This window comes from Equus przewalskii, chromosome 14 (genome assembly GCF_037783145.1).
Source record: "Equus przewalskii isolate Varuska chromosome 14, EquPr2, whole genome shotgun sequence".
NCBI lineage: Eukaryota > Metazoa > Chordata > Mammalia > Perissodactyla > Equidae > Equus > Equus przewalskii.
The window spans coordinates 69,026,647-69,051,470 of record NC_091844.1 but is presented as its reverse complement, the minus strand read 5'-3'; the positions used below and the strand labels follow the sequence as shown (position 1 = coordinate 69,051,470).

Below are 24,824 nucleotides of genomic sequence, written 5' to 3'. Positions count from 1 at the left end.
AGGAGCCTGCCCCGTCCTACCACAGGCCCTGCTCCCTCAGCCTCCTCACTCCTAATGTGCCACCGCAAGCCCCTCCCTTCTGTCTCTCCCTGGGAGCTGAAGCAGAAACCAGAACCCTTCCCAGGGCTGCTGGAGTCCTGTGCCCCATAAATCAGGATGCATCCTAAGCTGTGGGACCAAAGGAATGCTCTGGAAAAGTGAGCGAATCCCCTGATGATCATTTCCAAACATCCCACACCCCACGGAGCTCAGACACATCCCCTGGATTAAGCTGCTTTCCAACACCACCCCACAGGAAGGATATTTGGGCTCAAACCTCCCTCTCTTGATGCTCAAGTAGCATGGCGTGGAAAGGTCCCCGAGGCAGCGCTCAGGGCTCCTGGAAACCGTGCCCTGCTCTGTGATGACCCAGAAGGGACTTCAGCTGCCCTCGGAAGCTGCACACCCCTGGCCTGGCTGACTTTGAAGGAGGGAGGTTGAAGGTCTGTGAGCGCCTTTGTAAGAAAGAGACATTGTACTCTTTCCAGGGACCAAGCCTATGCCTAAATCGTGCGAATTCACACACACACACGTGTGCACACACTCCCATCTGTACCCATCGTGGAGCATCCTTAGATTTTAGAGCTGCACTCTGTGATGTTCACTCTCGGCCTCAGAAGAGTCAAGAAAGCGATTTCCAGGTGACCTGAGCACGTAAGGCTGCAGAAGGGGAAAAAGTGTGGGCTGGAAACTGTGGAGGGACAACAAACAGGAGAAGAGATTTCCTGAGTGGACAGGGGCTTGGCGCTGACCTCAGGAGGAACAGCTTCCCCAGAGCTAATTCAGTGGCAGCACTGGCCGCTGGGGCTGTAAGAGGGCGGGTTTGTGACCTGGTGCTGAGGGGCTGACAGGATCCGAGAAGGGGACTATCCCTTCTGAGTGACTGGGGATGGAGGAGAAAGCTCTGGCCTTAGACGGAGGATAGAAGGAAGGAAGCGAGGGAGGGAGGGAGGGAGGGGGGAGGAAGGAGGGGTAGGAGGAAGGAAGGGCGGGCAGGAGGTGAGGGCGGTCAGGATGAGGCCTGGAAACGCCTCTGCAATGGGCTGCTACAAGAAACCAGCCAGAGTGAGTGAGTCGTGTGGGCCAGGGTTGTCTTTGCCCTGGCTTGTGTGTAGTGCTTTCCTTTCCAGCACTTTCCTGTAAGTATTTGCCTGAGGGGTGGTCTGGGCAGGGACAAGCTGGGGATGGGCAGAGTTCAGAAGCAGTGGTGGCCTTGGGTAGAGATTTGTCTCATCTTCTTGGCATCCAGGGGAGAGGCGAAAGATTCTCCCTGTGGGAACCTGAGCTAAGAAGAGGTAATTAATGGTGGTGGGGGTGGGGTTCCAGTAGGCCAAGTAGCATTGACCAAGAGTCCTCCCACGTGGCGCCGCCCTGGTGAACTGACCACTATCCCAGACCAGGCCTTGTCAGGATCTCAGAACTGATCCAATCCGAGGCGCCAAGTTGCCAAGCAAACTCCCAAGGGTCAGAAACCTGCAGAGCAGCCTTGGCCAATGTGTTCAATCCCAATGAGGGCTCCAAATACCCATATCACCCACTCAGGCTACCCTAGCCTGGCACTGGAGCCCCTAGACAGCTGAGGCTGTGTGTTGGATCTGCACAAAGTCTGAGGCCACTCCATCCTGGCCACGGGGAGGCCCAATGACGTCCTAGTCCACATCAGAGCATGAGGCCTGGTGCCTGGAGTGTTGCTAGATTTAGGAAATTTCCCCCAAATGGTGTTGGACAAACATTGACCCCTGTGGCTCAGGGCTCCTTCTCGCCTCTCCCAGGTCATCACCCTCACTCCGTCTGCCCCCATCTTGAGTGGAATGAGTCCATTTCATTTCACTCACCCCGAGCCTGCCTCCCAGGCTCACCCCTGTGAACCTCGGCAGGCACCGAGAGTGCCGGCAAAGCCGTCAGTCCAACCGCTTGGTTTACAGCCACTTGGTTTCCTTGGACACTGAGCTGAAGTCTCTGAGGCCAGCTTCTGAGAGTTGCCCTGCATCCTGCCTGTGAAAGGGGCCTCGGCCTCTCCTGAGGCGGATGTGGGCTCCCTGAGAGAAGGTAGGCCCCTGCCAGTGGAAAGTTAGTGCTGCAAGGACAGGACAGACCTCCTTGTCCACCCCATACACCACACTGATGAGGACCCTGCGGCCCAGACTGGGGCTGCAGCTACTCCTGGGTCACAGGACAGGTTCAGGGCAGACCTGGGGCCAAACCTGGGCCTCCCGCTGCCCATTCTTTCTGGTACAGCTCCCTCTCCCACCCCCAAGCTCCTGCTCAGATACAGAGACACAGGGAGCTTTCCTGAGCCCAGGCAAGGACCCCATACCCCTCCCCACTTTCCCAGGATGAGCGGTGGTAAGGGCTGGGTGAACTCTGGCCAGGGCAGGAAAGTGCTGTCTAAACACGCAGTGGGGCCTGTGTGTCTGGCTTGGCCAGCTGTCACCCGGGCCAGGTGGGCCTCTGACACACAGCAGGAATTTTCCATTCGCGCATCCTCTGGCTGGTTGAGATCCAAGGCATTTTTAAGCCCTCTTTTTTTCATTCCACTTGTCTCCCCTGCCCCACAAAGATGCACCCTGGGGTCCAGAGCGTGGGTCCTTATATTCTCACAGAGGCTTCAGGGAGCCCTACCTTCCACACCCAGGGGCCACCTATTAGCACCTAAAACATAGAATGTAGGAGCAGGAAAAGTGCTTTTAAAAAATCTGCACAGACGATGGAATTGAAGTTCCAAGAGAAGAGTGATGTGCCCAGGGTCACTCGACGGGTAAGTGGTGCAACCAGGATCAAACACAGGTTTGTCTAACCCCGACACTATTATATTTCCACTGTACTCATTTCTCAAGGTTAAGAACCAAGGTCACTGAGATACACTATAGGCCACGTGAGGGAGTTCCAAAGATGAAGCTGTAAGCTGAGCCATCCTATGAGGAAACTGCCAGATCACAGGAGAAGTCCCCAGAATGGACAGCTGAGTTGTCAAGGACACATGCTTCATCACGCTCCTTCTCCTGGCCTAGCAGCAGCAGCCCCCATGGCTCCTTCTCAAGGCAAGGCCAGTGGGCAGTGACCTCTCAGTGTCCTGTGACCCCTCACCCTGCATCACAGTGGTGGGGATGTTTACTGGGTTGGGGCAGACTTGACCCTGTGTCCAGGGCATTCCCTGGGCAGTGATAGGGCCTTGACCCCGTGAGACTGGGGTAAACACTGCCTCTACAAGTTGAATGGCCTTCTGCAGGCTCCTCCCTTAGACCTTGGGAGTGTTTCCCAGAGTCATAATAACTCCCCAGAGCGTGAGTCTTCACAAAGCTGGACCTCCAGGAGCCCCTAGCCTTGTGTCCGGAGGTGGAGGTGGGGAAGGTGATGACAGGAACACCCAGAGGGTTGTTGGGCCTGTACGACCTCCCACCTCCAGGAAACTTGTAGAACGAGGTCCCCTTTATGAGCCCAGCATTTCCCAAAGTAAGTTCTGTGAGAGAAAGTCAAAGGGTGTTAGAGAAAGAAATGTTCCTATGGTCAAATAAGTTCAGGAAACCGGGTTAAATCAATTGTGGTTCCTCAAATGTATTATAAATTTCCTGCAAATCTCCTAGAGTGGTGGGTCTCAGCCGGGGGAGAATTTGTCCCCCAGGGGAACTTTGGCAATGTATTTAGACATTTTTAGTTGTCACAACTGGAGGGGTGCTGTGGCATCTAGCGGGTAGAGGCCTGGATGCTGCTAAACGTCCTGTAATGCACAGGACAGCCCCAGCACAAAGAAGTACCTGGCTCCAAATGTCAACAGTACTGAGATGGAGAAAGGCTGTCCCAGAGCATCACAGACTCCCAAGGCAGGTGTCTGGACTCCGCAGTGTAGAGAACAACTGTCGTTCTTTTGGGCCAATCAGCATCTGCCCTCCTTTCTATGTTTAAGGATTCCCCCATGTTTTGAAGCAGAGGTTGCCTCCCTGTACAGAAGCTGAAAGTGGCCTATTCACATTGTCCCAACCTCTCTTGAGCCAGGGTGCAGGCACGTGACCTCACTCCACCAACCAGACACGTCTCCCCAGGCTCTGAATCCAAAACCCTTGATGCAAAGAAGCAGGGGCTATGCGGAACCCATTCTGGGGAGGGTGGTGGCAGCGGTAGTGGCAGTAGCTACAGTCTGTTTCCAGAGGGTACAGTGGTGGCTGTTCTAGAAGTGCATCCAGTGTGGGCGGAGCTGGTGGCACAGGCTCAAGTGTCCGCGCTCAGTGGCAGCAGCACTGAGTCTTCCTGGGCCCGTCCTACAATATGACTTTGGGCATTGTTCCTGGCACGCTTTGTCTCTGACCTTGGTTTTGTGACCATATGGGAGATTCTGTGAGCTACCCAAGATCCTTAGGATAAATTCTCTTTAAGCTTACTTAATTTGGCAGACTTGGCTTCTGAGGTTTGCAAACAGGAACTAACACTGAGTGATGCTCAGAGTTTCCCAAATGTATTTGGGCAAAGGATTCTTTCTTTTGCAGAGTATCTCAAGTCACCATTGCTCCATGAGCATGCTTCGAGGAACACTGACCAAAATGACAGTCAAATAGGGATTCCCATAACCTCTGCTCCAGCCAGAACCAGACCACTGCAGAGGGCCACCTTACCTGAGGCCACGGAAGATGCTCAACACCTCTCTCCCGATCCTCGCCAGCTCAGGGCCAGCCCACAACCACTCTTGTCCCCAGTGCCAACCAGAGTTGAGAATAACACAGCTGGCTGTAGCCTCAAGAACCGAAACATAATCAAGGTGTGGGAATGACTGGGTTTGTCAGAAGGTGGAAGGAACTGAAATGTGGATGCGAACTCTGTTGCTTGATTGGGCTGATGATGTTGGCAGGTTGGAGATAAGTTTAAAAAGAAATGAGGTTTTGAGAATCTGTGGCATCAGGAAGGAAAAGGGGGGAGCTTTAGGGAGGGTCAGCTAGCTCCCCAGAGAAGAGTGAAGCTATTTTAGGGAATTCTACGCCCAGATTTCATGGAAAGTGCTGAGGCCGGTTTCAGGTATGTTTAAAGAGAGCAATTTTAGACTCACTCGTTCATTTTCCCAACCAGGGCATATCAAGCCCCAGACATTGAGCAGGTACTGGGGAGGCAGTGTTGAACCAAACAGACACCCCGACCTGTCCCCGTCTTCCTGGAGCTCACAGTCCAGGAAGGGAGACAAACCTCCAATGCCCGAGGTTATGACGTTATGACGGAGTTTCATCATCTGGGAGGAGAGGGGAGCCAGAAGATTGTAGCATGAGTGACTCAACGTCTCTGGGGTCAAGGAGGACTTCCCTGGGGAAGGGACCACCAGAGGAGCAGGTATGAGCCCGGTGGAAACAGGGGTGCACCCGGGCAGAGGTAGGATTCCCATGAGGCTGAGGTGGAAGGTACACAGCAGGTTTGGGGAGCTGGAAGAAGGTTCCAAAAGCCCAGAAGGGCAGGGCAAGTAGACTTCAAAGCCAGGCTGAAGAGGTAGGGGGAGCAGATCTGCAAGGGCCCTGCAGGTCTCATCCTGAAAGCAGCGGGGACCATTCGAGAGCTCAGACTGGAGCCATGAGACACAGGCTGAGGGGAACCTGAAACTAGAAAAAAAAAGATGTGGCTTCTCCAGTGGTTGAGGCAGATGAAGGACCCTGGCCTCAGATGGGGCTGGGCGTCCAGGTGAACTAGAAAGAGGGAGGCGGACGGAAGAGGAAAGCATGGACTTTGGGAAGCACCTACAGTGCGCTCAGGCCTCATGCTGGCTGCTTTTCATGTGACTTTGCTTTTACAGCAGAGCTGAAATAACCATAAAAGCAGCCCTGGCCCCGCATGAGAGCCAGAATGTGTGCTCCCCGCCCCCTCCCGGTGCTTGCTGTCCAGGCCTGAAGCTGTCAGAGAAGTTCTGGGAGAAACAGGCAGGGTTCTCAAGAAGCTGGGGGTGGGGCAGGGAGAGGGAAATCAGCAAGGGAGGCCCGCCCACACAGCACAAGCAGCTCCAGAGAGCCTGCTGGAAAGGAATCTTAGGAACCTGGCTGGTCCAACCACCCCCTTTACAGATGAGGAAACTGAGGTTCAGGGTTCAGGGGCAGAGCTGGAAATAAAGCCCAGGTCTTCAGCTCCTCCTCCCATGCTCTTTCCGCTGCTCCAGGTTTGTGGGGAGGTGTGCGTGCGTGCACGTCTGTGCACATGTGTGTGTGCACACGTGTGCATGTGAGGCTGAGACACAGTCATCCGTCTCTCCATCTATCCATAATCCAGCCTGGCCATGATGTCAGCATGAATTAAGATGTTTACAGAAATGAAAAAAAAATGCTTAGAAGTTAATCTCTGTATGGGGGGTGTCCAGCTTCAGAAGGTTAATATCTTGATTTTTTTTAAAATCCTTTTTCTGTGTTTTCAAAGAGGATTTGGTGTTCTCAGTCACAGCTGGGAGCTTAAGAAAATAGAACAGCATTTCTCCCTGCTGCCTTTCCCTGCAGCCCTAGGCCTCTCTTGCTGCAACTGGGGACAGAGATGCTTGGATCCTGGCCTTGGCTCAGGCCAGCTCGGTGCCTCAGTTTCCCTCTGTATACAGATGCATGGGGCTTCCCTTTCTGTATCCCTCTCCCCGCTCTTAGGGAAAAGGTTGGTCCAGCCCAAGAGCAAAAGGGCTCAGACACAGGAGGTGAGAAGTGGGACTTACAAGTGAAGGAGCTCAGGGGACCTGGCCTGGCAGCTGAGGAGAACCACAGGCCCCGAGGGAGGCTCTGGAGGTGTGTGCAGAGAGAGGAGGAAGATGCACGAGCTGCAGTGTGTTGTGGGGAACAACCCAAGAGTCCTCTCTCCCGCCTTTACTGTCTGGGTGGACCTTGGAGCATCCTTCTTCCTGGAAAAATGGAGATGACAATGGGACCACACATGCACTGGAGGTGCTCTTAAAACTGAGTCTTAGGGCAAACAGGACAGTGTATTTTGGGGGTCACCTTTGGTGAGTGGACAGAGGCCTTGGTGTGGCCATTTGTATCCCTCAGTCAAAGCCCTGGAGGTCAGGTACCTCCTGGAGTCCCAGCACATCAGACCCCATAGCTCCCTGGCCCAAAACTATGGGGGGGAGAAGCCCCCTCTGCAGAAGGCTGGGCCCGCAGGGTAGAGAGGTGAGCTGCAGCCCCACGCAGGGCTGGGATTCTCAACAATTTTGACTACAATAAAAAAGCAGGTTCCAGTTTCTTCAGATTCCAAAGGTCAACACAAGTACCTCTGCTCAAGTGTGGTGCCCTGGCTGTTGCCTAGACCCCAGCATCTCTTTGCTAGGCCGAGATTTTTCTTATTAGGAAACTCCACAATGGGATTCAGACTCAACTGAGACCCAAGTGCTGTCATCACGTTGCATGCCCTTGGTCCTTCCCCTCTCTGGGCTTCTGTTTCCTCACCTAAGTGGGAATTTAGACCAGATGACCTACCCGCCACTACACACACACACACACAAGTTCCCTTTGGCACTCATTTTGAGACTGTAAATTTCTACTGAATCTCTGCTGAGTGTCTTGCCTGTCTCTAATTAGCTCAGTCCTTCCAGGGACCTCCCACCCTAGGCCAGACACCTCCCCCCACCCAACCCCCACCCCCCCCTTATCCAGGAAGGAGGGAACAGAGGGAAGGGAAGGAAGCACTTCCCATATCACATGATCCTCCCAACCATCTTAGGAAGGTAGGTTATGAAGCTGGGCAGGGGCAGGACCCACTCAGGGATGCCAACCCCAGAACCTACGCTCTTTCCTCTGCCTCACAGCTGCCTCCTTAGATCCGCTCGGTTGAAACAGGCAGAGTTCTTGGCCAGGAGGTTTGTCTGACTCAATTCATCAAGTCTTTATTAATAGACAAGAAAGCCTTGCTTGGCAAGGTAGTAGGGAACAGAGAAGGTCCACGGAGCCTATGGGGTAATTCCCTTCTGGCCTCTGGGCTGGGGCTCACTCCCTCCCCCGGGCCAATGTCAGGCCATCATCAGACACCCCTGCGCCTCTGGCAGGCATTTTCTCATTTGTCCTCTTGGATCCAGCAAGTTACAGCTCATTCCTTTGGCCACATTGTTCCTTGACGACATCACTTTTTCCATCTCCCTGACGGCTCCTTCCGCCTGAGCAGTGCCTCCCAGCTGATCTCCATCTCCCTGACACGCTGTGGGTTCCATGACCACCGGACTGCGCCATCTCTGGGTCATCGAGATCTGCGCAGTGCAGAGTCCAGGTACCCAACTGTGCCTCCCCATGGTGACTCAGTGCCAAAACCAACCCTCTTCAGTGTGGTTGGAGGATCCCTTCCCCTTCAGATCGCTTGGTGTGCTGGAGACACTGTCCTTCTCCCAGGCACCCAGCTCAAAGCGTCAAAGGCATCCCTCAATCTGTGCACAGCTGTGGGGACCCCTCTGAGTTCCTGCCTGGGCTGGGTGACTGGAGGCCATGCTGGGTCTAGGCCCTGAGCAACTTGGCCTCCTCCCACATCTCCACCTCGATGGGTCTCCAAGTCCAGATAGTTCATGACAGTCCTATCTTCCATCCCCTTTGCAAGCTGGAGTCACTTGGCCTCACCCACAGTTCTGCCACGTTTCCTACTCAAAGTCGAGCATCTGTTCCTCCTGTGGCAAGCGCAGGTGCTCGGTCCTGGGCCCTCCTACAGCCTTCCTCTCTGAGCTGCTCATCCATTCACACAACCAGTATTTTTTAAGCTCTAATTATGTGCCAGGTCCTGTATCGATGGCACCTTCTGTTCTGTTCCCCTGTTGCTGCCTAGCTCTGCCCTCAATCATTTTCTAGCTAGGGATTGAGGCAGAAGAGTGAAAGCAAAGACTTTGGAGTCAAACTGATCTGGTTTGAATCCTGGATCTGTTTATTTACCTGTAAGAGCTTAGACAAGTTGCTTCCCTGTGAGCCTCAATTTTATCATCTGTAAAGTAGGAATGCTGCCATTGCCAGGGCTGTTGGGAGCACTAAGTACAATTATATATGTACCTGGCATAATGTCATTTCTGGCAGAAAGACAAGAAAGAGCCTGGAGCATTTGGAGGAACTACAAAGAATACAGAATGGCTAGTGCAAACAGCCCTAAGCGGAGCAAGGGGGATAAGGCCAAAGAGGCAGGCTGGGCAGATCGTGTAGACAGGAGGCCATGCCAGGAATGCAGGGCTGGCTCTGGGGGCCGTGATCTCCTCGTGGAATAGCTCTGCCCAAGCACCTTTCAGGTCCCTCCGCTGCCTCCACGTAGCAGTGCAGGTTTCTTAGACTGGCACTTCAGGCTTTCCAACAGCCTCCCGGTGCAGCCTTCTCTCTCACCACTCCAGGAATAATATGGGGAATCAAGTGGCTTCTTCCTCATAGCCTCTCTCCTGGCAAATGACTAATGTGAGGTGCTGGGAGGCAATCCAGGCCTGCTTGGTGCTTCCCCTCTGCACACACCCTAGCCTGCCTCCCTCCTTCTCTTCCCTGCCAGCCTGATCCAGGGGAATCAGCTCCCCTCAACCCCAGCATCTGAATCCAGATTGCTTCTCCTCCCCCCTACAAATGCCCAAAGGTTGTGCATGGCCTAGCAAGGCCGCTGGCTGCCAATCAGCACCAGGGCTCCTCTTTGAGGACAGACCAAGGCTTTGGTCTAATTACATGGGCTCCAGCCATCTGAGATCACCAAGGCCAGGGACAGCTGAAGTCAGGTGGCCTCCACGGTCTGCTCCAGCAAGGCCATCCTGCTTTCAAAGCTACAATCATGAAAATCAAAACAGAGAGAAGGGCTGGGTTGGAAAGGGAGACCTGGGTCTCAGCTATCAACAATAACGTTCTCATTTTTGGAGGGGGCATACAACTGATGTAACATTGTATTAGTTTTAGGTACACAACATAGTGATTTGATATATGCATATATTACAAAATGATCACCACAATAAGTTTAGTTGATATCCATTACCAGACAGAGTGACCAATTTTTTTCTTATTATAAGAATTTTTAAAATCTACAGTATTGTTAAATACAGTCACCATGCTGTACATTATATCCCCAGGACTTAATTATCTTATAACTAGAAGTTTATACCTTCTGACTACCTTTACCCATTTCACCTCTTCCTTACCCCACCACCCTACCTCTGGCAACCACGAATCTGTTCTCTATATCTGCAAGTTTAGTTTTTTTAAGAGTCCACATATAAGTGAGATCATACAGTATTTATCTTTCTCTGTCTGATTTATTTCACTTAGCTTAATGCCCTCAAGGTCCATCCATGTTGCAAATGGCAGGATTTCCTTCTTTTTTATGTCTTGGCTATTGTAAATAATGCTGCAATGAACATGGGGGGTGCTGATATCTCTCAAGATAGTGATTTTGTTTCCTTCAGATAAATACCCAAAAGTGGAATTGCTGGACCATATGGTAGTTCTATTTTTAATGTTTTGGGGAACCTCCATATAGTTTTCCATAGTGGCTGCACCAATTTACGTTCCTACCAACAGCGTTCAAAAGTTCCCTTTTCTGCACTTCCTTGCCAGCACTTGTTATCTCTTGTCTTTTTGATAATAGCTATTCTAACAGGTATGGGGCAATTTCTCATTGTGGTTTTGATTTGCATTTCTCTGGTAATTAGTAATGTTGAGTGCCTTTTCATATTCTGTTGGCCATTTGTATGTCTTCTTTGGAAAAATGTCTATTCAAATCCTTTGCCCATTTTTTAATTGGATTGTTTGGTTTTTTCCTATTGAGTCGTATGAATTCTTTATATATTTTGGACGTTAACTCCTTATCAGATATATGATTTGCAAGTATTTTCTCCTGTCCTATAGCTTGCCTTTTCATTTTGTTAGTTTTCTTTGCTGTACAGAAGGTTTCTAGTTTACATTCTCACCTTTTAATACAATTAATTAGTCTTAGTTTCACCTTCATCTCACTCGGAGTCCCCCAACCACTGTGTGAGGGAGGCTATATGGAGATTGCTGTCCTCATTTTCTCACAGTTCAGAGGTGGACACTGAGGCTCACGAAGGGCTATGGCTTGCCTGGTTCTCATAGCTGGTCACTGCAGAGGTCTCCTGCCTGCTGGTCCCTTCCACTAGGCTGACTGTCTGGTGAGTTGGGGTCACGTCAGTTGCTTGGTACCAACTCAGAATCATAGAGTTTCAGTGCTGGAAGGGAATTTTTTTGAAATCCCTCCTCAGCATCCTGACAGTGTCCACAAATCTTTCAGGGAGTTCCTCCTCTGGGAGAGGAGCAGCACAGATAGAACAGACACTGTTGTGGCCCAGGGTCTCATCTGTCTCCATCTTGCTCATCACCTCCTCATTTCCAGGAACATCCTCTCCTATTTCTTCCTACTCTAACATAACTTCTCGGAAAATCTGGGACTCAGAAGCCACTAAATCGTGGTTAAAAAAAAATCATGGCTGGTTTTGGGGGAACACACGTTTTGTTTAATTTCTAGAGGAAAAAAAAATACCAGGAGGACATTCATAATTTTAAAAAATATGTTATTTCAGTTATTTTTTAAAGCATAGACTGAATAATTAGATTCTGCAGCATGTATTTCCATCTTTGAGTATTTCAAACAGGTTCTTCTGTAGCTGGTCAGCTCAGTTTAGCCTAGACTAGAATCCAAACCAGATGAACCAGAGGGACTAGCATTTCCGTTTTTTGGTTTTTTTAAATTAAACCACATTATTGATGTATGATTGACATACAAAAAACTGTACATATTTAATGTATACAACTTGATGAGTTTGAAGATATGTATCTGTGAAACCATCACCAAAATCTGTGTCATAAACATATCCATCACCTCCAAAAGTTTCTTTCTGTGCTCTTTATTTATTATTATTGTTATTACTTTTTATAAGAACGTAACATAAGATCTTTCCTCTTAGGAAATTTTTAAGTATGCAATATTGGGATGGACTAGAGTTTCAAACTTGGCATGGATACTCTCTAGTCCATCCTACTCATTTGACATATAGGGAAACTGAGGCTTCGTTCAGAGAACTGCTTTCCCCAACAAATTTGGCTCCTTAGTGGTACAGCCAAGTCTCATCCCAGATCTTGGAATCCCCATTCGGTGCTGCATCCACCATGCTGCAGCCCCGCTGTGGCCTGAGATCTGGGCAGCCTGGGGAAGGGGCCAGGTGACCCCTGAGCAGCTCCTGGTCCCAGACAGCCTGCCCAGGCCTGCTCAGGCTGCTTTGATGCTCCAACTCACGCATGTGTCTGGCTCAAACGGTCGTCCCTTTGGACTGCTGCAAGGGGCTGATTAGATGTAATTGCTTTGCCTAGAGCGAGCTATCTGCTTAATAGAATCAGCTCCCAGTAATTAGCCTGCCAGAGGCCCATTTCCCTTGCTGGAGTCCTTGAGCCTCCAGGCCCTTACTCCAACCTGTGATTGTTGAGCCTCTGCAGGCAGCAAGGTGTAGGATAAAGGAGGTGGCGGGGGCAGGGACTTTGGGCAAGGTTGGGTGGGGAGCTGGGAGAAAGCCATGCTGGGAAGGCTCAGCAAGGACTCCAGGTGCAGCCTTCCCTGGGGAGAGGGGATTGTAGCATTTCAGCGTTGGAGGGACAAAGACCTTGGCACAGAGGGACTGCTCCATAGATGTTGAACTGAGCCCAACTGAACCACAAAGGGGATCTAGTCCCGCCCAAAACTCAGTACATTCAGTGCTCAAGTCAAAAGGCATTTCTTGCAGACCTACTATGTGCCCAGCACTGTGCTAACTCCTTAGATCCTTCTAAAACGGCCTCAATCCAAGGGGTCAACCAGGCTGTTCTTACATACCTCCACTTATTACACCCTGGACAGCCCATTTCTTCTTCAGAGGCATGGAGAACGTTCCATCTATTTTGAGCTGAAAGCTCTTTCACTGTAGCATCTCTCCATAGATCACTGGCCCCTCCTAGACCACCCAGAGCAAAGCCAATCCCTCCTCTCTGTGACAGCTCACATGTCCCCTGTATCTTTTCTCCAGGCTGAACATCCAAAGTTCCCTTGGTTGTGTTATGAACATCATTTTGGTGAGGCCCCTCATTAATCTGGTTGATAGGCCTGGAACCTGCTCTGTTCATCTATTCCTCTCTCCCAACACGGTCAGGAGTCCAGCAGCCAGACCAGAGGGGTCAGGATTCCTCTCCCAACAGAAGGAACTGCAGGCCTCGCCAGATAAGGACACTACCCAAGGAGTGCCGTGGTGGCAACCCAGCCCCTCCACTGAGGGAAGGACACCCAAAATCTGCTCATTCGGAGTAAAGCATCACCTCTTTTGCCCTCTCCCCAGCCCTGACACCCTGACACACACACACACACTCACACCGCCATGCACGCTCACAGGTACCACTCGATACTCGTTAGCTGATTAATTACTGCAAGTGTTATTATTATTATTGTGTTTGGTGCTGAGCACAGACTGCCTTTGCTTGCTTCTCAGAAGCCATAAACCAGCAAAGAAGGATTTCAAGATTTGTGAGGCTGTTGACTAGATCGCCAGGCTCACTGTTTTCCTTAGCAGCAACACATTTGTCAGGGAATACAAGTCATGGCCACTCCCGAATCTCCGCAGAGCACAGGCTTATGGGACTGAATTCTTGCAATGGGAGGGGGGCAAGTTTAGGGAACTTATCTTGTAGCCAAAGGTTTGGAAGGCAGGGTAGCTGAGCTCAAGTCCCAGCTCTGATGCTCACTCCCCTTGCCGAGCCTCAGTTTCCTCATGGGTCCTGGGTAGTCTAAGGTTTCTTCCAGGTTTAATTATTCTTTCAGCCTTAGCCAAATACAGAGAAGAACGTGTGTGGAGGAGAAAATAAGAAGGACTGGGAGTTAGAAGAAGGAGAAAAGAGGAGACTGAGACTAAAGCCTCCTACGCACACACATGCACACGCACATGCACACACACACACATCCCCCGGCCTGAAGAACAGTGGCTGGTTTTCTCCAGATCTTGCTCTCTCATCACCTGCTGGCCTGCCTGAGACCCCAGCAATGGGTGGATCTGTCCACTGCCCCTGCCCCAAGTGTGGGGAAAGGGAAGGTGATGAAGAGGGAAGGGAAAAGGAAAGAACGGGAAAATAAGCAGAAAAGAGGAAGACATGCAAATGGCGAAAATAGAAAAGTAACTCCTCCCAGTGTCGGTGAGGGCCAAGCCGGCAACCTCGTGCACTGTTGGGGAGAGTGAAAACCAAGACAGTCACACCAAGAACAGCCAGCAGGGTTTAGTGCCATGCAGTGGGCACATGCACTATGACACTTCTGGGTATGTGCCCCAGTGAAAATTGCCTGCAAGTCCCTAAGGACACACATAGGAGGATGCTCATCTCAGCATGTATTCAGGATCAGAGGTGGAGGCCACTGAGGAGGCCCTCTCTGGAGTAAGGGATCTGTCAAATGTGGTGGCTGCAGACTTTGGACAAGGGCATTCTGCTGACGACTGGAGCAAGCCTGACCCCCACAGCAACTCCTTGAAGACCGATGGTTCTCACTGTCACTAGTAGGAGCCGCGAGTCTGTCTCCCCGGATGGTCACCCAGCTCATTTAGGGCAGGACAAAGAACACAGCCAGGTGTCCACCTCCCAGCGCCGTGCTCTCTCCTCAACAGCTCCCAGAGCCTCTCCTTTGTGAACAGCTGCCTTTTGTGTTTGGTTTGGGCTTGAGATGTTAAACAAATAGTGTCTCTTGACAAATGCAAGCCGGCTGCACTGGGACCGGGTATGTTCTCTAAATCCAGACTAATCCTCCATGTCTCTCCCCACAGAGATGCACCAAGAAACACCTCAGTCGTACCCTCAGCACCTGGAGTCCCATCAACCAGCCTTCAGAGGCCACGGTCCCTGGTGTAGCTCTTTGTGTCAGCCACCTCCCCATCTTTCTGCTGCAGCTCCTGGGCTTACTAGGCCCCTCCCCTTCTCCGGCCTGCCCAGGGCTTGATGTTGGGAGGGCTCTGGACACTCCTTCCTACAGAGAACCATGGGCTCCAGGCTGTGTCAACCCTCCTAGCTCAGCCAGGCCTCCTGGAGTGGATGGAGGAGGGTTCACACAGCGCCTTCTGTCCCAGGTGCTGTACCAAGGGCTGTGGGGCACGGACATGAGTAAGGCCCTATTCCTGCCCTGCAGGAGCTTATGGTCTGCTCTAGACAGTATGGACCAAAGTTTCACATGAGGCTCTGGTCCAGCTAGTAATTGATACAGTCAGGTCTGATTCCTGGCTAGTCTGACTCAGGGTCGGCTCTTTCATTCTCTATGTCAATGCCTCCTGCCCCCATCCTCCAGCCAAACTGGCCAATAAAGGGGACCAGAAAGCAATGGAGAGAGGAGGCTCTGGGCCCCTCATCCTTCAGACCACATTCTTGGCCATTGTACAATGAGCATTGCTGGTCACAGGACCAGGTCTGTCATTAACATCAAAGAATGTCAAAGCAGGAAGGAACTTTTCAAGATAGTCAACCCTTTCACCCTGTAGGAAAGGAAACTGAGGCAACCTATAGAAAAAGAAAGAGATGCCATATGACTCTTGCAAGTCTACCCAGCTAGTTGGGAGTTGGCGGCAGCACGGGGACTCAGCTCCAGGTGTCCCAGCTCCAAGTTCAATGCCCCCTCCACATGCTTCCTCAGGCCTTCAGACACTCACATCTGTCTTTTTCCTCCCCCGCTAAACTAGGAAGGGCTTGCTCCAGATTTAGAAGGGTCTGTCTGCAAAGAGTCACAGAAGCCAATTGCCAGGGTTTTCCTGCCTGCAGACTCTGTGGTCGTCTGTACCACTGTGCCCACTGACACTGCTGGTGTCTAACCCAGCAGGTGTAGGACACTTTAAGGCCTTCACTTGTGCATTGAGGACACAAGGAAATGTGTGGAGCAACTCTGACGAGCAATGCACTGTGCTGCCCACTGCAGGAGGCATAGCATGAGTAAGAACGGTCTCCACCCTGGAGAAGATAGTGAGCCAGTGCAGAAGACAAATGTTAAAGAGCCAACTAATTTACTGGGCAGGAGGAATATCTACTGAACTGAAGCTTAGACAGGGTGCTGTGGAAGCACAAGGGAGCCCATGGTTCTGATTGGAGGCAACTGAGGAACGCTTCATGGAGGGAGTGTCCTTTGAGTTGAATCTTGAAGCCTGATTAGGACAGAAAATGGAGGAGTCAAGGAGCTACAGGCACCCCAGCTTAAGGGAGCCACATGAGCCAGGAATGAAGCATGATAGTACTTGGATGTGTTTAGAGCTTAGAGGGGAATGGAGTGGAAGATTATAAAATAGTATGTGTATAATGTTTAGTGCATAATAATATGCAGCAACTAATGATAATTAAACTCTGTGCCATCTTTCCTAACTCTGATTGTGTCCTTTTCCTCACAAACTAAAGTCTTAAAAGCAGCGGCTAGACCCTCTTTTCACCTGATTCTTGGAAGAACCATGGAAGCAGAAGCAGGCCAGGAAGCTCATGGGATGTTGTAAACGAAGGTAGCATAGACATGCCCTGGTCCAAACTCCTCCATTTATGGATGTGCAAACCAAGGCCCAGGAAGAAGGAGTGACTGGCCCCAAGTCCCTCAGCAAGCAGGCAGCAGAGATAAGACCCCAGCTGGGTCTCCTACCTCTCCACCCTGTGCTCTCTGTATTGGACAGGATTTCAGAAAATCATCACACAGAAGGCTGACAGGATAACGATTTGAGGGATGTAAAAATCTCTCTCTACCTGGCCCAAAGCTTCCCTCCACTGGAGTCACCCACGGATTCAAAAAAATAGAAGAACAAGGAGAAGCCACAGCTGAGCAGTTTTTATCATTTCTAACAGACAGGATTGACAGAGATCCTTTCGGACACTTGGCCCGGGGCAGAGGGTAGGGCATCCCCATCAGGGGATGGGGAGATACAGGCAGGTCCCAGGGGTCCCGGATGGAGGGGAGAGGGATAGGCTTTGAGGCCTTTGGCATAATCCCACCAAGGTCAAGGTTGGGCCAGTGGGACTCCTGCCTGCGGGTCTCAGGGGCTACTCAGAAACCTCGATTGGCACCGGCATGGCTCGCCCGACCAGTCCTCCCTTCTTAAAAGAAAGGAGGGAGGAATGGCAAGAGGAGGAGACCCAGGCTGCCCTCCTGGGCTACAAGGGCACTGTAGCTGTGCTGTGCTCCCCCACTGGCAGGTGTCCTGATCTCATACATAATGGGGGCTGCAGGAAAGACCCCAGCTACGGAACAAGAGTCCTGGCCCCTCCTCACTCACTATGTGACCTTGGGCATTCCCCTTCCTACCCTCTGGGCCTCAGTTTCCTCTTCTGTAAAGTGAGAGGGTTGGGCTAGATGATCTCCACAGGTCCTTCCAGTTCTGAGTGCTGTGAGAACTAGCTTCATCATAATTAACAATAAATGCCCTACCCCTAAAGAGAGCTTTTTCCCTTTTCCGAAGCTCATTCACCTTTCATCTGCACAGCAGCCTGGCCTGCAGCCAGAAGTGAGCAGACCTTGGACACACAGCCTTCCATGCTAAAAACCAGGTGTAGCGAACCACTCACTCATCTAGACCAGCTTTGGGAGTATTGGCTTCTGAGGTTGTTGTGGCCAGAAGAACAGAACCTAATTGTACCCCCAGCCCTGAGAAGCCAAGAAAGGCAGTGCTTTTCTTCCAGAGAGCCAGAAGATGCCAAAGGGGAAAGCCTGCAATAGCGTGTGTTCATGGCCAAAGGAAAGGGCCAGAAAGTGTGTGTCAGATCAAAGAATCTGACACGATCAGAAGATCTTTGGGGAGGTAGGGACAAGATGCCATGAATCAAGGCCTGCCCATCAGGCTCTGGTCAGAGACCTGAGTCCCAGGAGGGAAGAACTCATTATAGAGCCTCGTAGTGCCGGATTTGCACATGTGTGATCTCCTTTGATCCCTTACAACGATCTGTTCAAGAGCTAGTATCATTAGCTATCCCAATTACAGATGAAAAGAAATCGAAACTCGAGGAGTCACTATGGAGAAGAGCGTGGGTTTGGGAGGCAGACTGAAGTCTCCTTCCAGCTGAATGAACTTGGGCAATTCTCTGCACTGCCTTGAGCCTCAGTTTCCCCATCTATAAAATGAACATAAACATACCTACCTTTCAAGATTGTGGTAAGGACTAGAGATAATGAATGTAACATGCCTAGCCTGTTACACAGCACATGCTTGATACGTACTTGTTGAATGAATGGTTGAAGGAAGGAATGGGTGGACAGCACTCCTGGGAGAAGCAGCATAGTGTCCAGCAATGACAGGTCAGTGCAGGATGTGGGCAGATGGAGCTCCCACTTCTGGCTGGCTGCCTTCTGAGCCTACCCTCAGTCAGGGACCTTGGGGCCTCTTCCACGTCTCTCCGCGTGGCCATTCCAGGGTCCCGTGAAAGACTTTTTGACCCTCCTTGGCAGTGGGATTTACATTCCGATCATTCTGCTCACTCAGCCCATCCAAGTCTGGAGTTGTTTGGAGCTAAGCGAGGCCTGTGGGATCATCTGCCATGGCACCTCATCGGGGAGATAAGGAAGTGAGACTCTGAGAGGGGCAGTGACGCCTTGCCTGAGGTCCCACAGCCTGCCTCTCCTCCCCACCACTGCCACCATGTTTACAAATGAAGAAACTGAGGCAGAGGGAGGCCTTCGGCTTCCTGCAGTCTGTCAGCCAGCCTCCTGCTCTGGGCCTCATCTGACCTATTTCAGCTGGATCCTAGTTCTGTTGGGGTGCCCCGTGATGGTGTCTGGTGCTGTCTCTGGCAGCCCAGCTCCAGCCCAGCCTGACCCACTGGTGCAGGACTCGGGCCATGGATGTCAAGACAGCTTGATAGCCCCTGGGGAGCAGAGTGGGAGACCCTGGGACTGGTGCTCTTGGCCTCAGCTACCAGCCTGTGCCTTCTCAGCCAGTTCCAAGGCTTTCCCTTGGGCGTTGGCCACAGGTCCACAGCTGTGCCCTCCTGTTTCTAAGGCAGCCGGAGGGGTGTGGCCTGGGAGGAGGGAAAGCTTGGCTGAGTCCTAGTGCTGGCACTAACTCACTGTGTGCCTTTGCATGTCACTTAACCTCTCTGTGCCTCAGTTTCCTCATCCACATAATAAAGGGCAGGACAGCAAGGCCCGAGGTCCTTCCAGTTATGGCGTGCTGTGACTGTGGTGGAGGGATGCAGGTGGCGTGGGAGTCGCTCTTGTTCCTTTTCCCTTCCTGGCTTTTCATGTCGTCGTTTTATCTCCAGCTATCCAGGTCTCCAGTCTCATTCTGCCGCTCTTTCTGTCTCCATCTTTCACTCTCTGCCTCTCTCGCTCTGTATTTCTCTGCCTGCCTCTTCTTTTTCTGTGTCTGAGTCTACCTCTGGTTTTATCTCCTTGTCTGTCACACCCCCCCTACCTCTTTTTCTCTCTCTTCCTCTGTAGTTATGTGCGTTTCTCTGTCTTGTTATCTCTTTCTCCGGGTCTCTCTCTCTCCGTCCTGCCCGGTCTCTCCGCAGCTCTCCCGCTCGCTCCCCCACCCCTCCCCCTCCGCCAGCCCCCCTCCTCCCTCCCTCAGCGCGTCTCCCCAGTCCTTATTTGGCTGGGCGGGAGGGCTGGCGGGAGGAGGCGGCCGGCGGGCGGGGGGCGGGGGGCGGGAGCGGGGCCGGGCGGAGGAGGGCGGTGGGTGGTGCTGAAGGGACAGCTCCGCGGCGGCGGCGGCGGCGGCATTGGAGGCGGCGGCCCCGGGGCGCGGAGCGAGAGCCCGGCGCGGGGAGCAGCGAGCGCAGCCATGCCCCAGGCCGCCTCCGGGGCAGCAGCAGCGGCGGCCGGGGCCGGGGCGCTGGCCGGGGGCGCCGGGGGGCCGGCGGCGGCCCGGGCGGGACGATGAAGCGGCAGAACGTGCGCACGCTGGCGCTCATCGTGTGCACCTTCACCTACCTGCTGGTGGGCGCCGCGGTCTTCGACGCGCTGGAGTCGGAGCCCGAGATGATCGAGCGGCAGCGGCTGGAGCTGCGGCAGCAGGAGCTGCGGGCGCGCTACAACCTCAGCCAAGGCGGCTACGAGGAGCTCGAGCGCGTCGTGCTGCGCCTCAAGCCACACAAGGCCGGCGTGCAGTGGCGCTTCGCCGGCTCTTTCTACTTCGCCATCACCGTCATCACCACCATCGGTAACTACTCGCCAGGCGGGGGGCGGGCACCCGGGGGCTGGGCGCCGGGTCCCGGGGTGGCCCGGAGCCGACCAGGGCTGGGGGGTTCCGCCGGAAAGGGTCTAGGCGCCCAACCCTGCGCTCCCAGAAACCCGAGTTCAGCCTGCCGTGTCTGCTCCGCAGGGACAGGACTCGGGGGAGGCGTCGATTCCTGGCTCCGGACCTGACTCTCCCGGAGGGCCAGCCCTAACTTGTCCCTGCCAGGCTGCGCGAAGGCCCCAAGGGACTCTGAAGTGTGTGAGAGGGGCAGGAACGACCGAGGAGGCTGGGGAGGAGGGGTGTGGCCCGGCCAGGCCCTGGAGCAGGGCGCCGAGTGTGAGCGGCGGGGAGCGCGCGATTCCTCCGTGTCCCTGAAGATGGGCTTCCGCACTTGGCGTGTCTACACCGGCTAGGGCTCCTGGGAGATGTATAGGTGCAGGTACTCGGCACTCCACGGCGCTCCGGGCCACTCTGGGTGCCTGAAACACCCTGAAACTGGGACTGTGAGTGCCGCATGGGGTGTGTGTGTGTCCAGCTTGGGGAGTTTGGGCATCGCCAGCCAGTGACTTTAATTTTCTTACGGCAGCAGAGCTGGTACTGGAAACCAGAGCCAGTCCTGTCCGCTGCCTTCTCTGCTGTCCCAGGAAAACAGTCACCTCACAGGAATGGCCCCAGTTCTTTTCTCCAAGCGAGAGCAGACTACAGTGCAGGAGGCCACACACACTCAGACTCTCTTGCAAGCTAGGCACAGGCACACACACACAGGTGCACACACCAGCACACACAGGGCATACATGGGCACACACACAGAAGAGACACAAACTGTTGTCCAGGAAAGGAATCTCCAGTGAGGTCTTTGATGTGCTATCAAACTGTCCAAAGAGGAGTAAACAGCTTACCCGCTCCCAAGACCCTGTGATTCCAGCCCAGTTCCATCTCTTCTCCCGCTGTATGACCTTGGGCAAGTCCCTCCCCCTACCTGGGTCTCAGGCTCACCTCCAGAAGATGAGGGGTGGTGGAAGTGATCTCAAGGGCTCTTCCCAGTCCTGACATGCTCAGATTCCCAGATTGGAAGCCCACCTTTACCCAGAGCCCATTGGGTTGCCTCCAGGAGATGTTTCCTCCATCTTTCCCATTCTTTCTCTTCTCCCTGGTCGCCCTCCTTGCCTTGGCTGAGCTCCCAGGGCCTGGGTGCTATTTGGCATAGCCCATGACAAGATGGCAGTGTTTTCCTGGGAGTCAACAGGAGTTGAGGGGGTAAAAGGCAGGACTGAATGCTTTCCCTGAAGTCTGTCCCCTGCAGGACTCCATTCCCCAGGCTCCACTGTTCTCTGGGGACCACAGGGAGCTATGCTATGTCGTTTCTGCATTCCTCTCTTACAAGAGGAAGGAAAGGGCCCCAGGAGTGAATGTGGCTCAAGTAGGGGCACCTCTGGGTCCTGCTGACCCTGTGAGTTTAGGGCCAGATGGTCAGACTCAGGCCTGCTCAAAGAGAAGCCTGCTTTCCTGGGAAGGACCAGACCAGGTCTGGTCTGTGGTCTTCTCTCTTCTCCATCTCCCTACCGCCTGCCGGGGATTCAAGAGCACTGAATATCCTCAGGCCTTTCTTCTCCCTCTTCCCACACATCATGCCCTTAGTTATATGCCTCCTGTCTTTCTCAGTCCCATGGTCCACAGTAACCTCCCAACTGATCTCCTTGTCTCTAACCTCGTTCCTCTCACAGGGCAAACTCCCCTGGACAATGCTGCCAGAAAGAATATCCCCAAAGCACAGCTCTGACCAACCCAAGACCCTTCTCAGCAACCCTCAATGGCTCCCCACTGTCTGTGAAATCTGGTCCATACTCCTTATCCCGAATTTTAAGGACCTTCATACCTGGCTCCAATCTCTATGTCTACCTTCATTTCTCACTTCTTACTGACATCATCCCTCCACTGCAGCCAAACTGTCCCCTGAGAACACCTTAAGTGTAGCTGTTTGGCATGCCTTTCTCTCTATCTTCTAGTTATCCTGTCCAAGCCAACCTTCCAGGTCCAGCTCAAATCCCACCTCCTTCTTGAAGTCTCCCAGACCATCCCAGGCCAGTGCTCTGGCCAATTGCAGGATTACTGTCAGGATGACATGGGTGACACAGTGTAGGCTCTTTCGCATGGTTATTTACATTTTGGGGGATGTGTTTTGTCTCTTTCACTACACTGTAATTAACCTCCATGTGCACAGGGCCCCATGGTTCCCATCTCCAGGCTCCCAGTGTTGGCACAGTACCCAGCGGCCCACACGAGCACTCAGAGGAGGCTAGTGATGGGTTTAAGGTGTGCAGAAATGAGAGGGCATTGTCCTCCCCTCCATCCCTGCTGTTTTCCACAGTGCTTGTAGTCCTCACAAGAGAGACACTAAAAGCTGGGGGTATAGGCAGACAGAGTGCGGTTCTGGTGATTATTTATTCATAAAGTGCTGGGCAAGAGGAAAGACAGCATCAAAGCACCACCCTTGTTCTGGGGGAGGGGGCCCAGGCTGGCACAGCCCACCCCCTGCCCCACCCAACCATCCCGGGCTTTTTGTCACCTCTCACACCGGCTGGAAGCTGTCCAAGGGAGCTCTACTCTAAGAAAAACCTCTTTGGGCTGTGATCAGATGGCTGAAAGGGGCCCTATATTTGACTGATCTTGACCCCAAACCCAAAGGCAACAGCCTCTGTCCACCTCACCCCTTTGGGGACCCAAGTGGGTCTCCTGAGGCACTGGGAGTCCCATCAGGATAGAATAGTGACAGAACTTCCCATTCATTCAGTACTTTAGTGATCACAATGCACTTTCATCTCATCTCTCGAGTCTCAGCCTTCATAGCTCAGGGATGTTGCCAGGGCAGGTGTTGTTAGCTCCGTTGCACAGATGAAGGCATGGAGGCTCGGGAAAGGGAAGGGACTCCCCTGAAGTCGTGCAGCTGGTGAGCAGCAGAGTTAGAGCAAGAAGCTGGGTCTTTTGACTCCAAGCCCAGTGCTCTTTCCCCTGCTGGTCTCTTGGCTGCTTCCTCTACCTCCATATGCTGTGAAGCCCAGAGCCAGCCGGGACTGGCATGGCCAAGACGTGTTCAGTGATGCCAGCTTGCAGAGCGCTCACAGGCAGCCCTGATTGGTTGAGGGTCGGTAGGGTCTGAGTTAGTCATTCACCTGGTTAGTCACTGGCTGCCAGGATTCCTCCAGCTCCCTCATCCCTGGCCTGCCAGCCAGGAAACCCTTCCTTTGTGGGCCCTAAGTTCATCAAATACAAACAGAGACTCTTTTCTGGGAAAGCTTAACCTTTCTAGCTGTTGAGTCATTAAACTCCTCCGGGGCCCCAGCCCCATCTATTCATATCCTGGAGGCTGTCAGAGCAGGAAGGAGCCTCAAGATCAGTGGGTGCCACCCCTTCCTCTTACAGAGAAGAAACCAGAGAGGTATGGGAGTCACACAGCCAGAGGGTAGCAAAACCTAACTTCCAGGTCCCCATCTATTATTATTATTAACAACAGCAACAGCAACAATAATAATAGCAGCCACCATTCATTATTTACTTTTTGGCAGGCTCTACACAAGACACTTCATTTGTATCCCCTTCTTTAATTCTCTCACCAACCCTTCAAGGTGGGCGTTCTTAGCCCCATTTTTCAGCAGAGGAAACTAAGGCTCGAGTGTAAATGACTCACCCGTGACTTGAAAGTATGGCACCTGTCCAGATTCAGTTGAACCTCTCTGACTCCCATGCCCTGGATTTTTTCCCAGTTCCTTCTCCACTTGAAGAACCCAGCCCAGATCCTTGTATCTCGAGGGCATCAAGTAGCCAAGGCTTGTCTTTTCCCCTGGCAAGTCCTCCCAAGAAGGAGAAGCCTCTTTCTCCAGCACACTACAGCCAGCCTGCTACTCCCCCACACCCGGCCCCTGCCCAGCCCAGACCATGTGCCAGAGCTGTGCCCAGCACCTAGCCCTACCTGAGACTGCCACGGGCTCACAGGTGCCCGTTCTCCCACTGTAGGTCCCCAGAATCCCTGTGGCTCTAAGGGAACAAGAGAGGAGGTGATTGATTAGCTGGTCGAGCTGGGGCAGAAAACCTTCTGTTCTGCTCTTTCCTCATTGTCCAGCCTGTTCTCCGCTGAGCACGGCCTCCAATCACCCGCCACGCGGCCTGGGAACCCTCAGACTGTGAACTCAAGCAGGCGGCTCATGAAGGAACCTGTACTTTTTACATCTTTCTGAGAAGGAGGAAAGTACAGAAGTGACTGGCCACCCCCAAAATCCCAGAGTCCTCAAATAAAAGAGTGACAGGAGACATTAGCAATCATTCAAATACCCAGAGAGGTGAGTGACTTGCCCGAAGTCACACAGCAAGTTGCAGATAAAATCCTGATTAGAACTCAGCCTTTGGGAGCCCAGACTGGAGTTCTCTCCATCACCCAGACTGTTCCCCTCATGACTCACTGTCTCTGTTAGCCCCAGGCCTCGGGCTGCTTATCACTCCACTGTTCCCAGTCCTCTCTTGACTACTTGGGGGAATAGAGGGGCAGCCCAGCCTGCAACAGTCTCACTGCCCACTCTCAATCAGCATTTCCTTCCTCCCTGCCCACAAGCCAACCCTCTGCTTCAACCACATAAGCCTTTTCTGCAAGATTGTGTAGGGTCATGGGTATTGGCTTAGAAGCCAGAGTGTCTGGGTTCGTCTTTACACTCACCCACCACCA

General features: G+C 52.7%; 2 protein-coding genes across 3 annotated transcripts in view; one reads left to right on the top strand and one right to left on the bottom strand.

Annotated features, from left to right (window-relative positions):
* CIB4 (calcium and integrin binding family member 4) overlaps positions 1–19,998 on the bottom strand; it is a 99,072-nt gene extending 79,074 nt beyond the window's left edge. For both annotated transcript variants that reach the window (XM_070573090.1, XM_070573091.1), the window contains exon 1: positions 19,864–19,998. The gene's annotated coding sequence lies outside the window, so the exon portion shown is untranslated. The remainder of the gene's footprint in view (positions 1–19,863) is intronic.
* Positions 19,634–24,824, top strand: part of KCNK3 (potassium two pore domain channel subfamily K member 3) — a 37,875-nt gene continuing 32,684 nt past the window's right edge. The window contains exon 1 of the mRNA XM_070573084.1: positions 19,634–20,092. Within this exon, the coding sequence (XP_070429185.1) occupies positions 19,810–20,092 (283 nt within the window). The 5' untranslated portion in view covers positions 19,634–19,809. The remainder of the gene's footprint in view (positions 20,093–24,824) is intronic.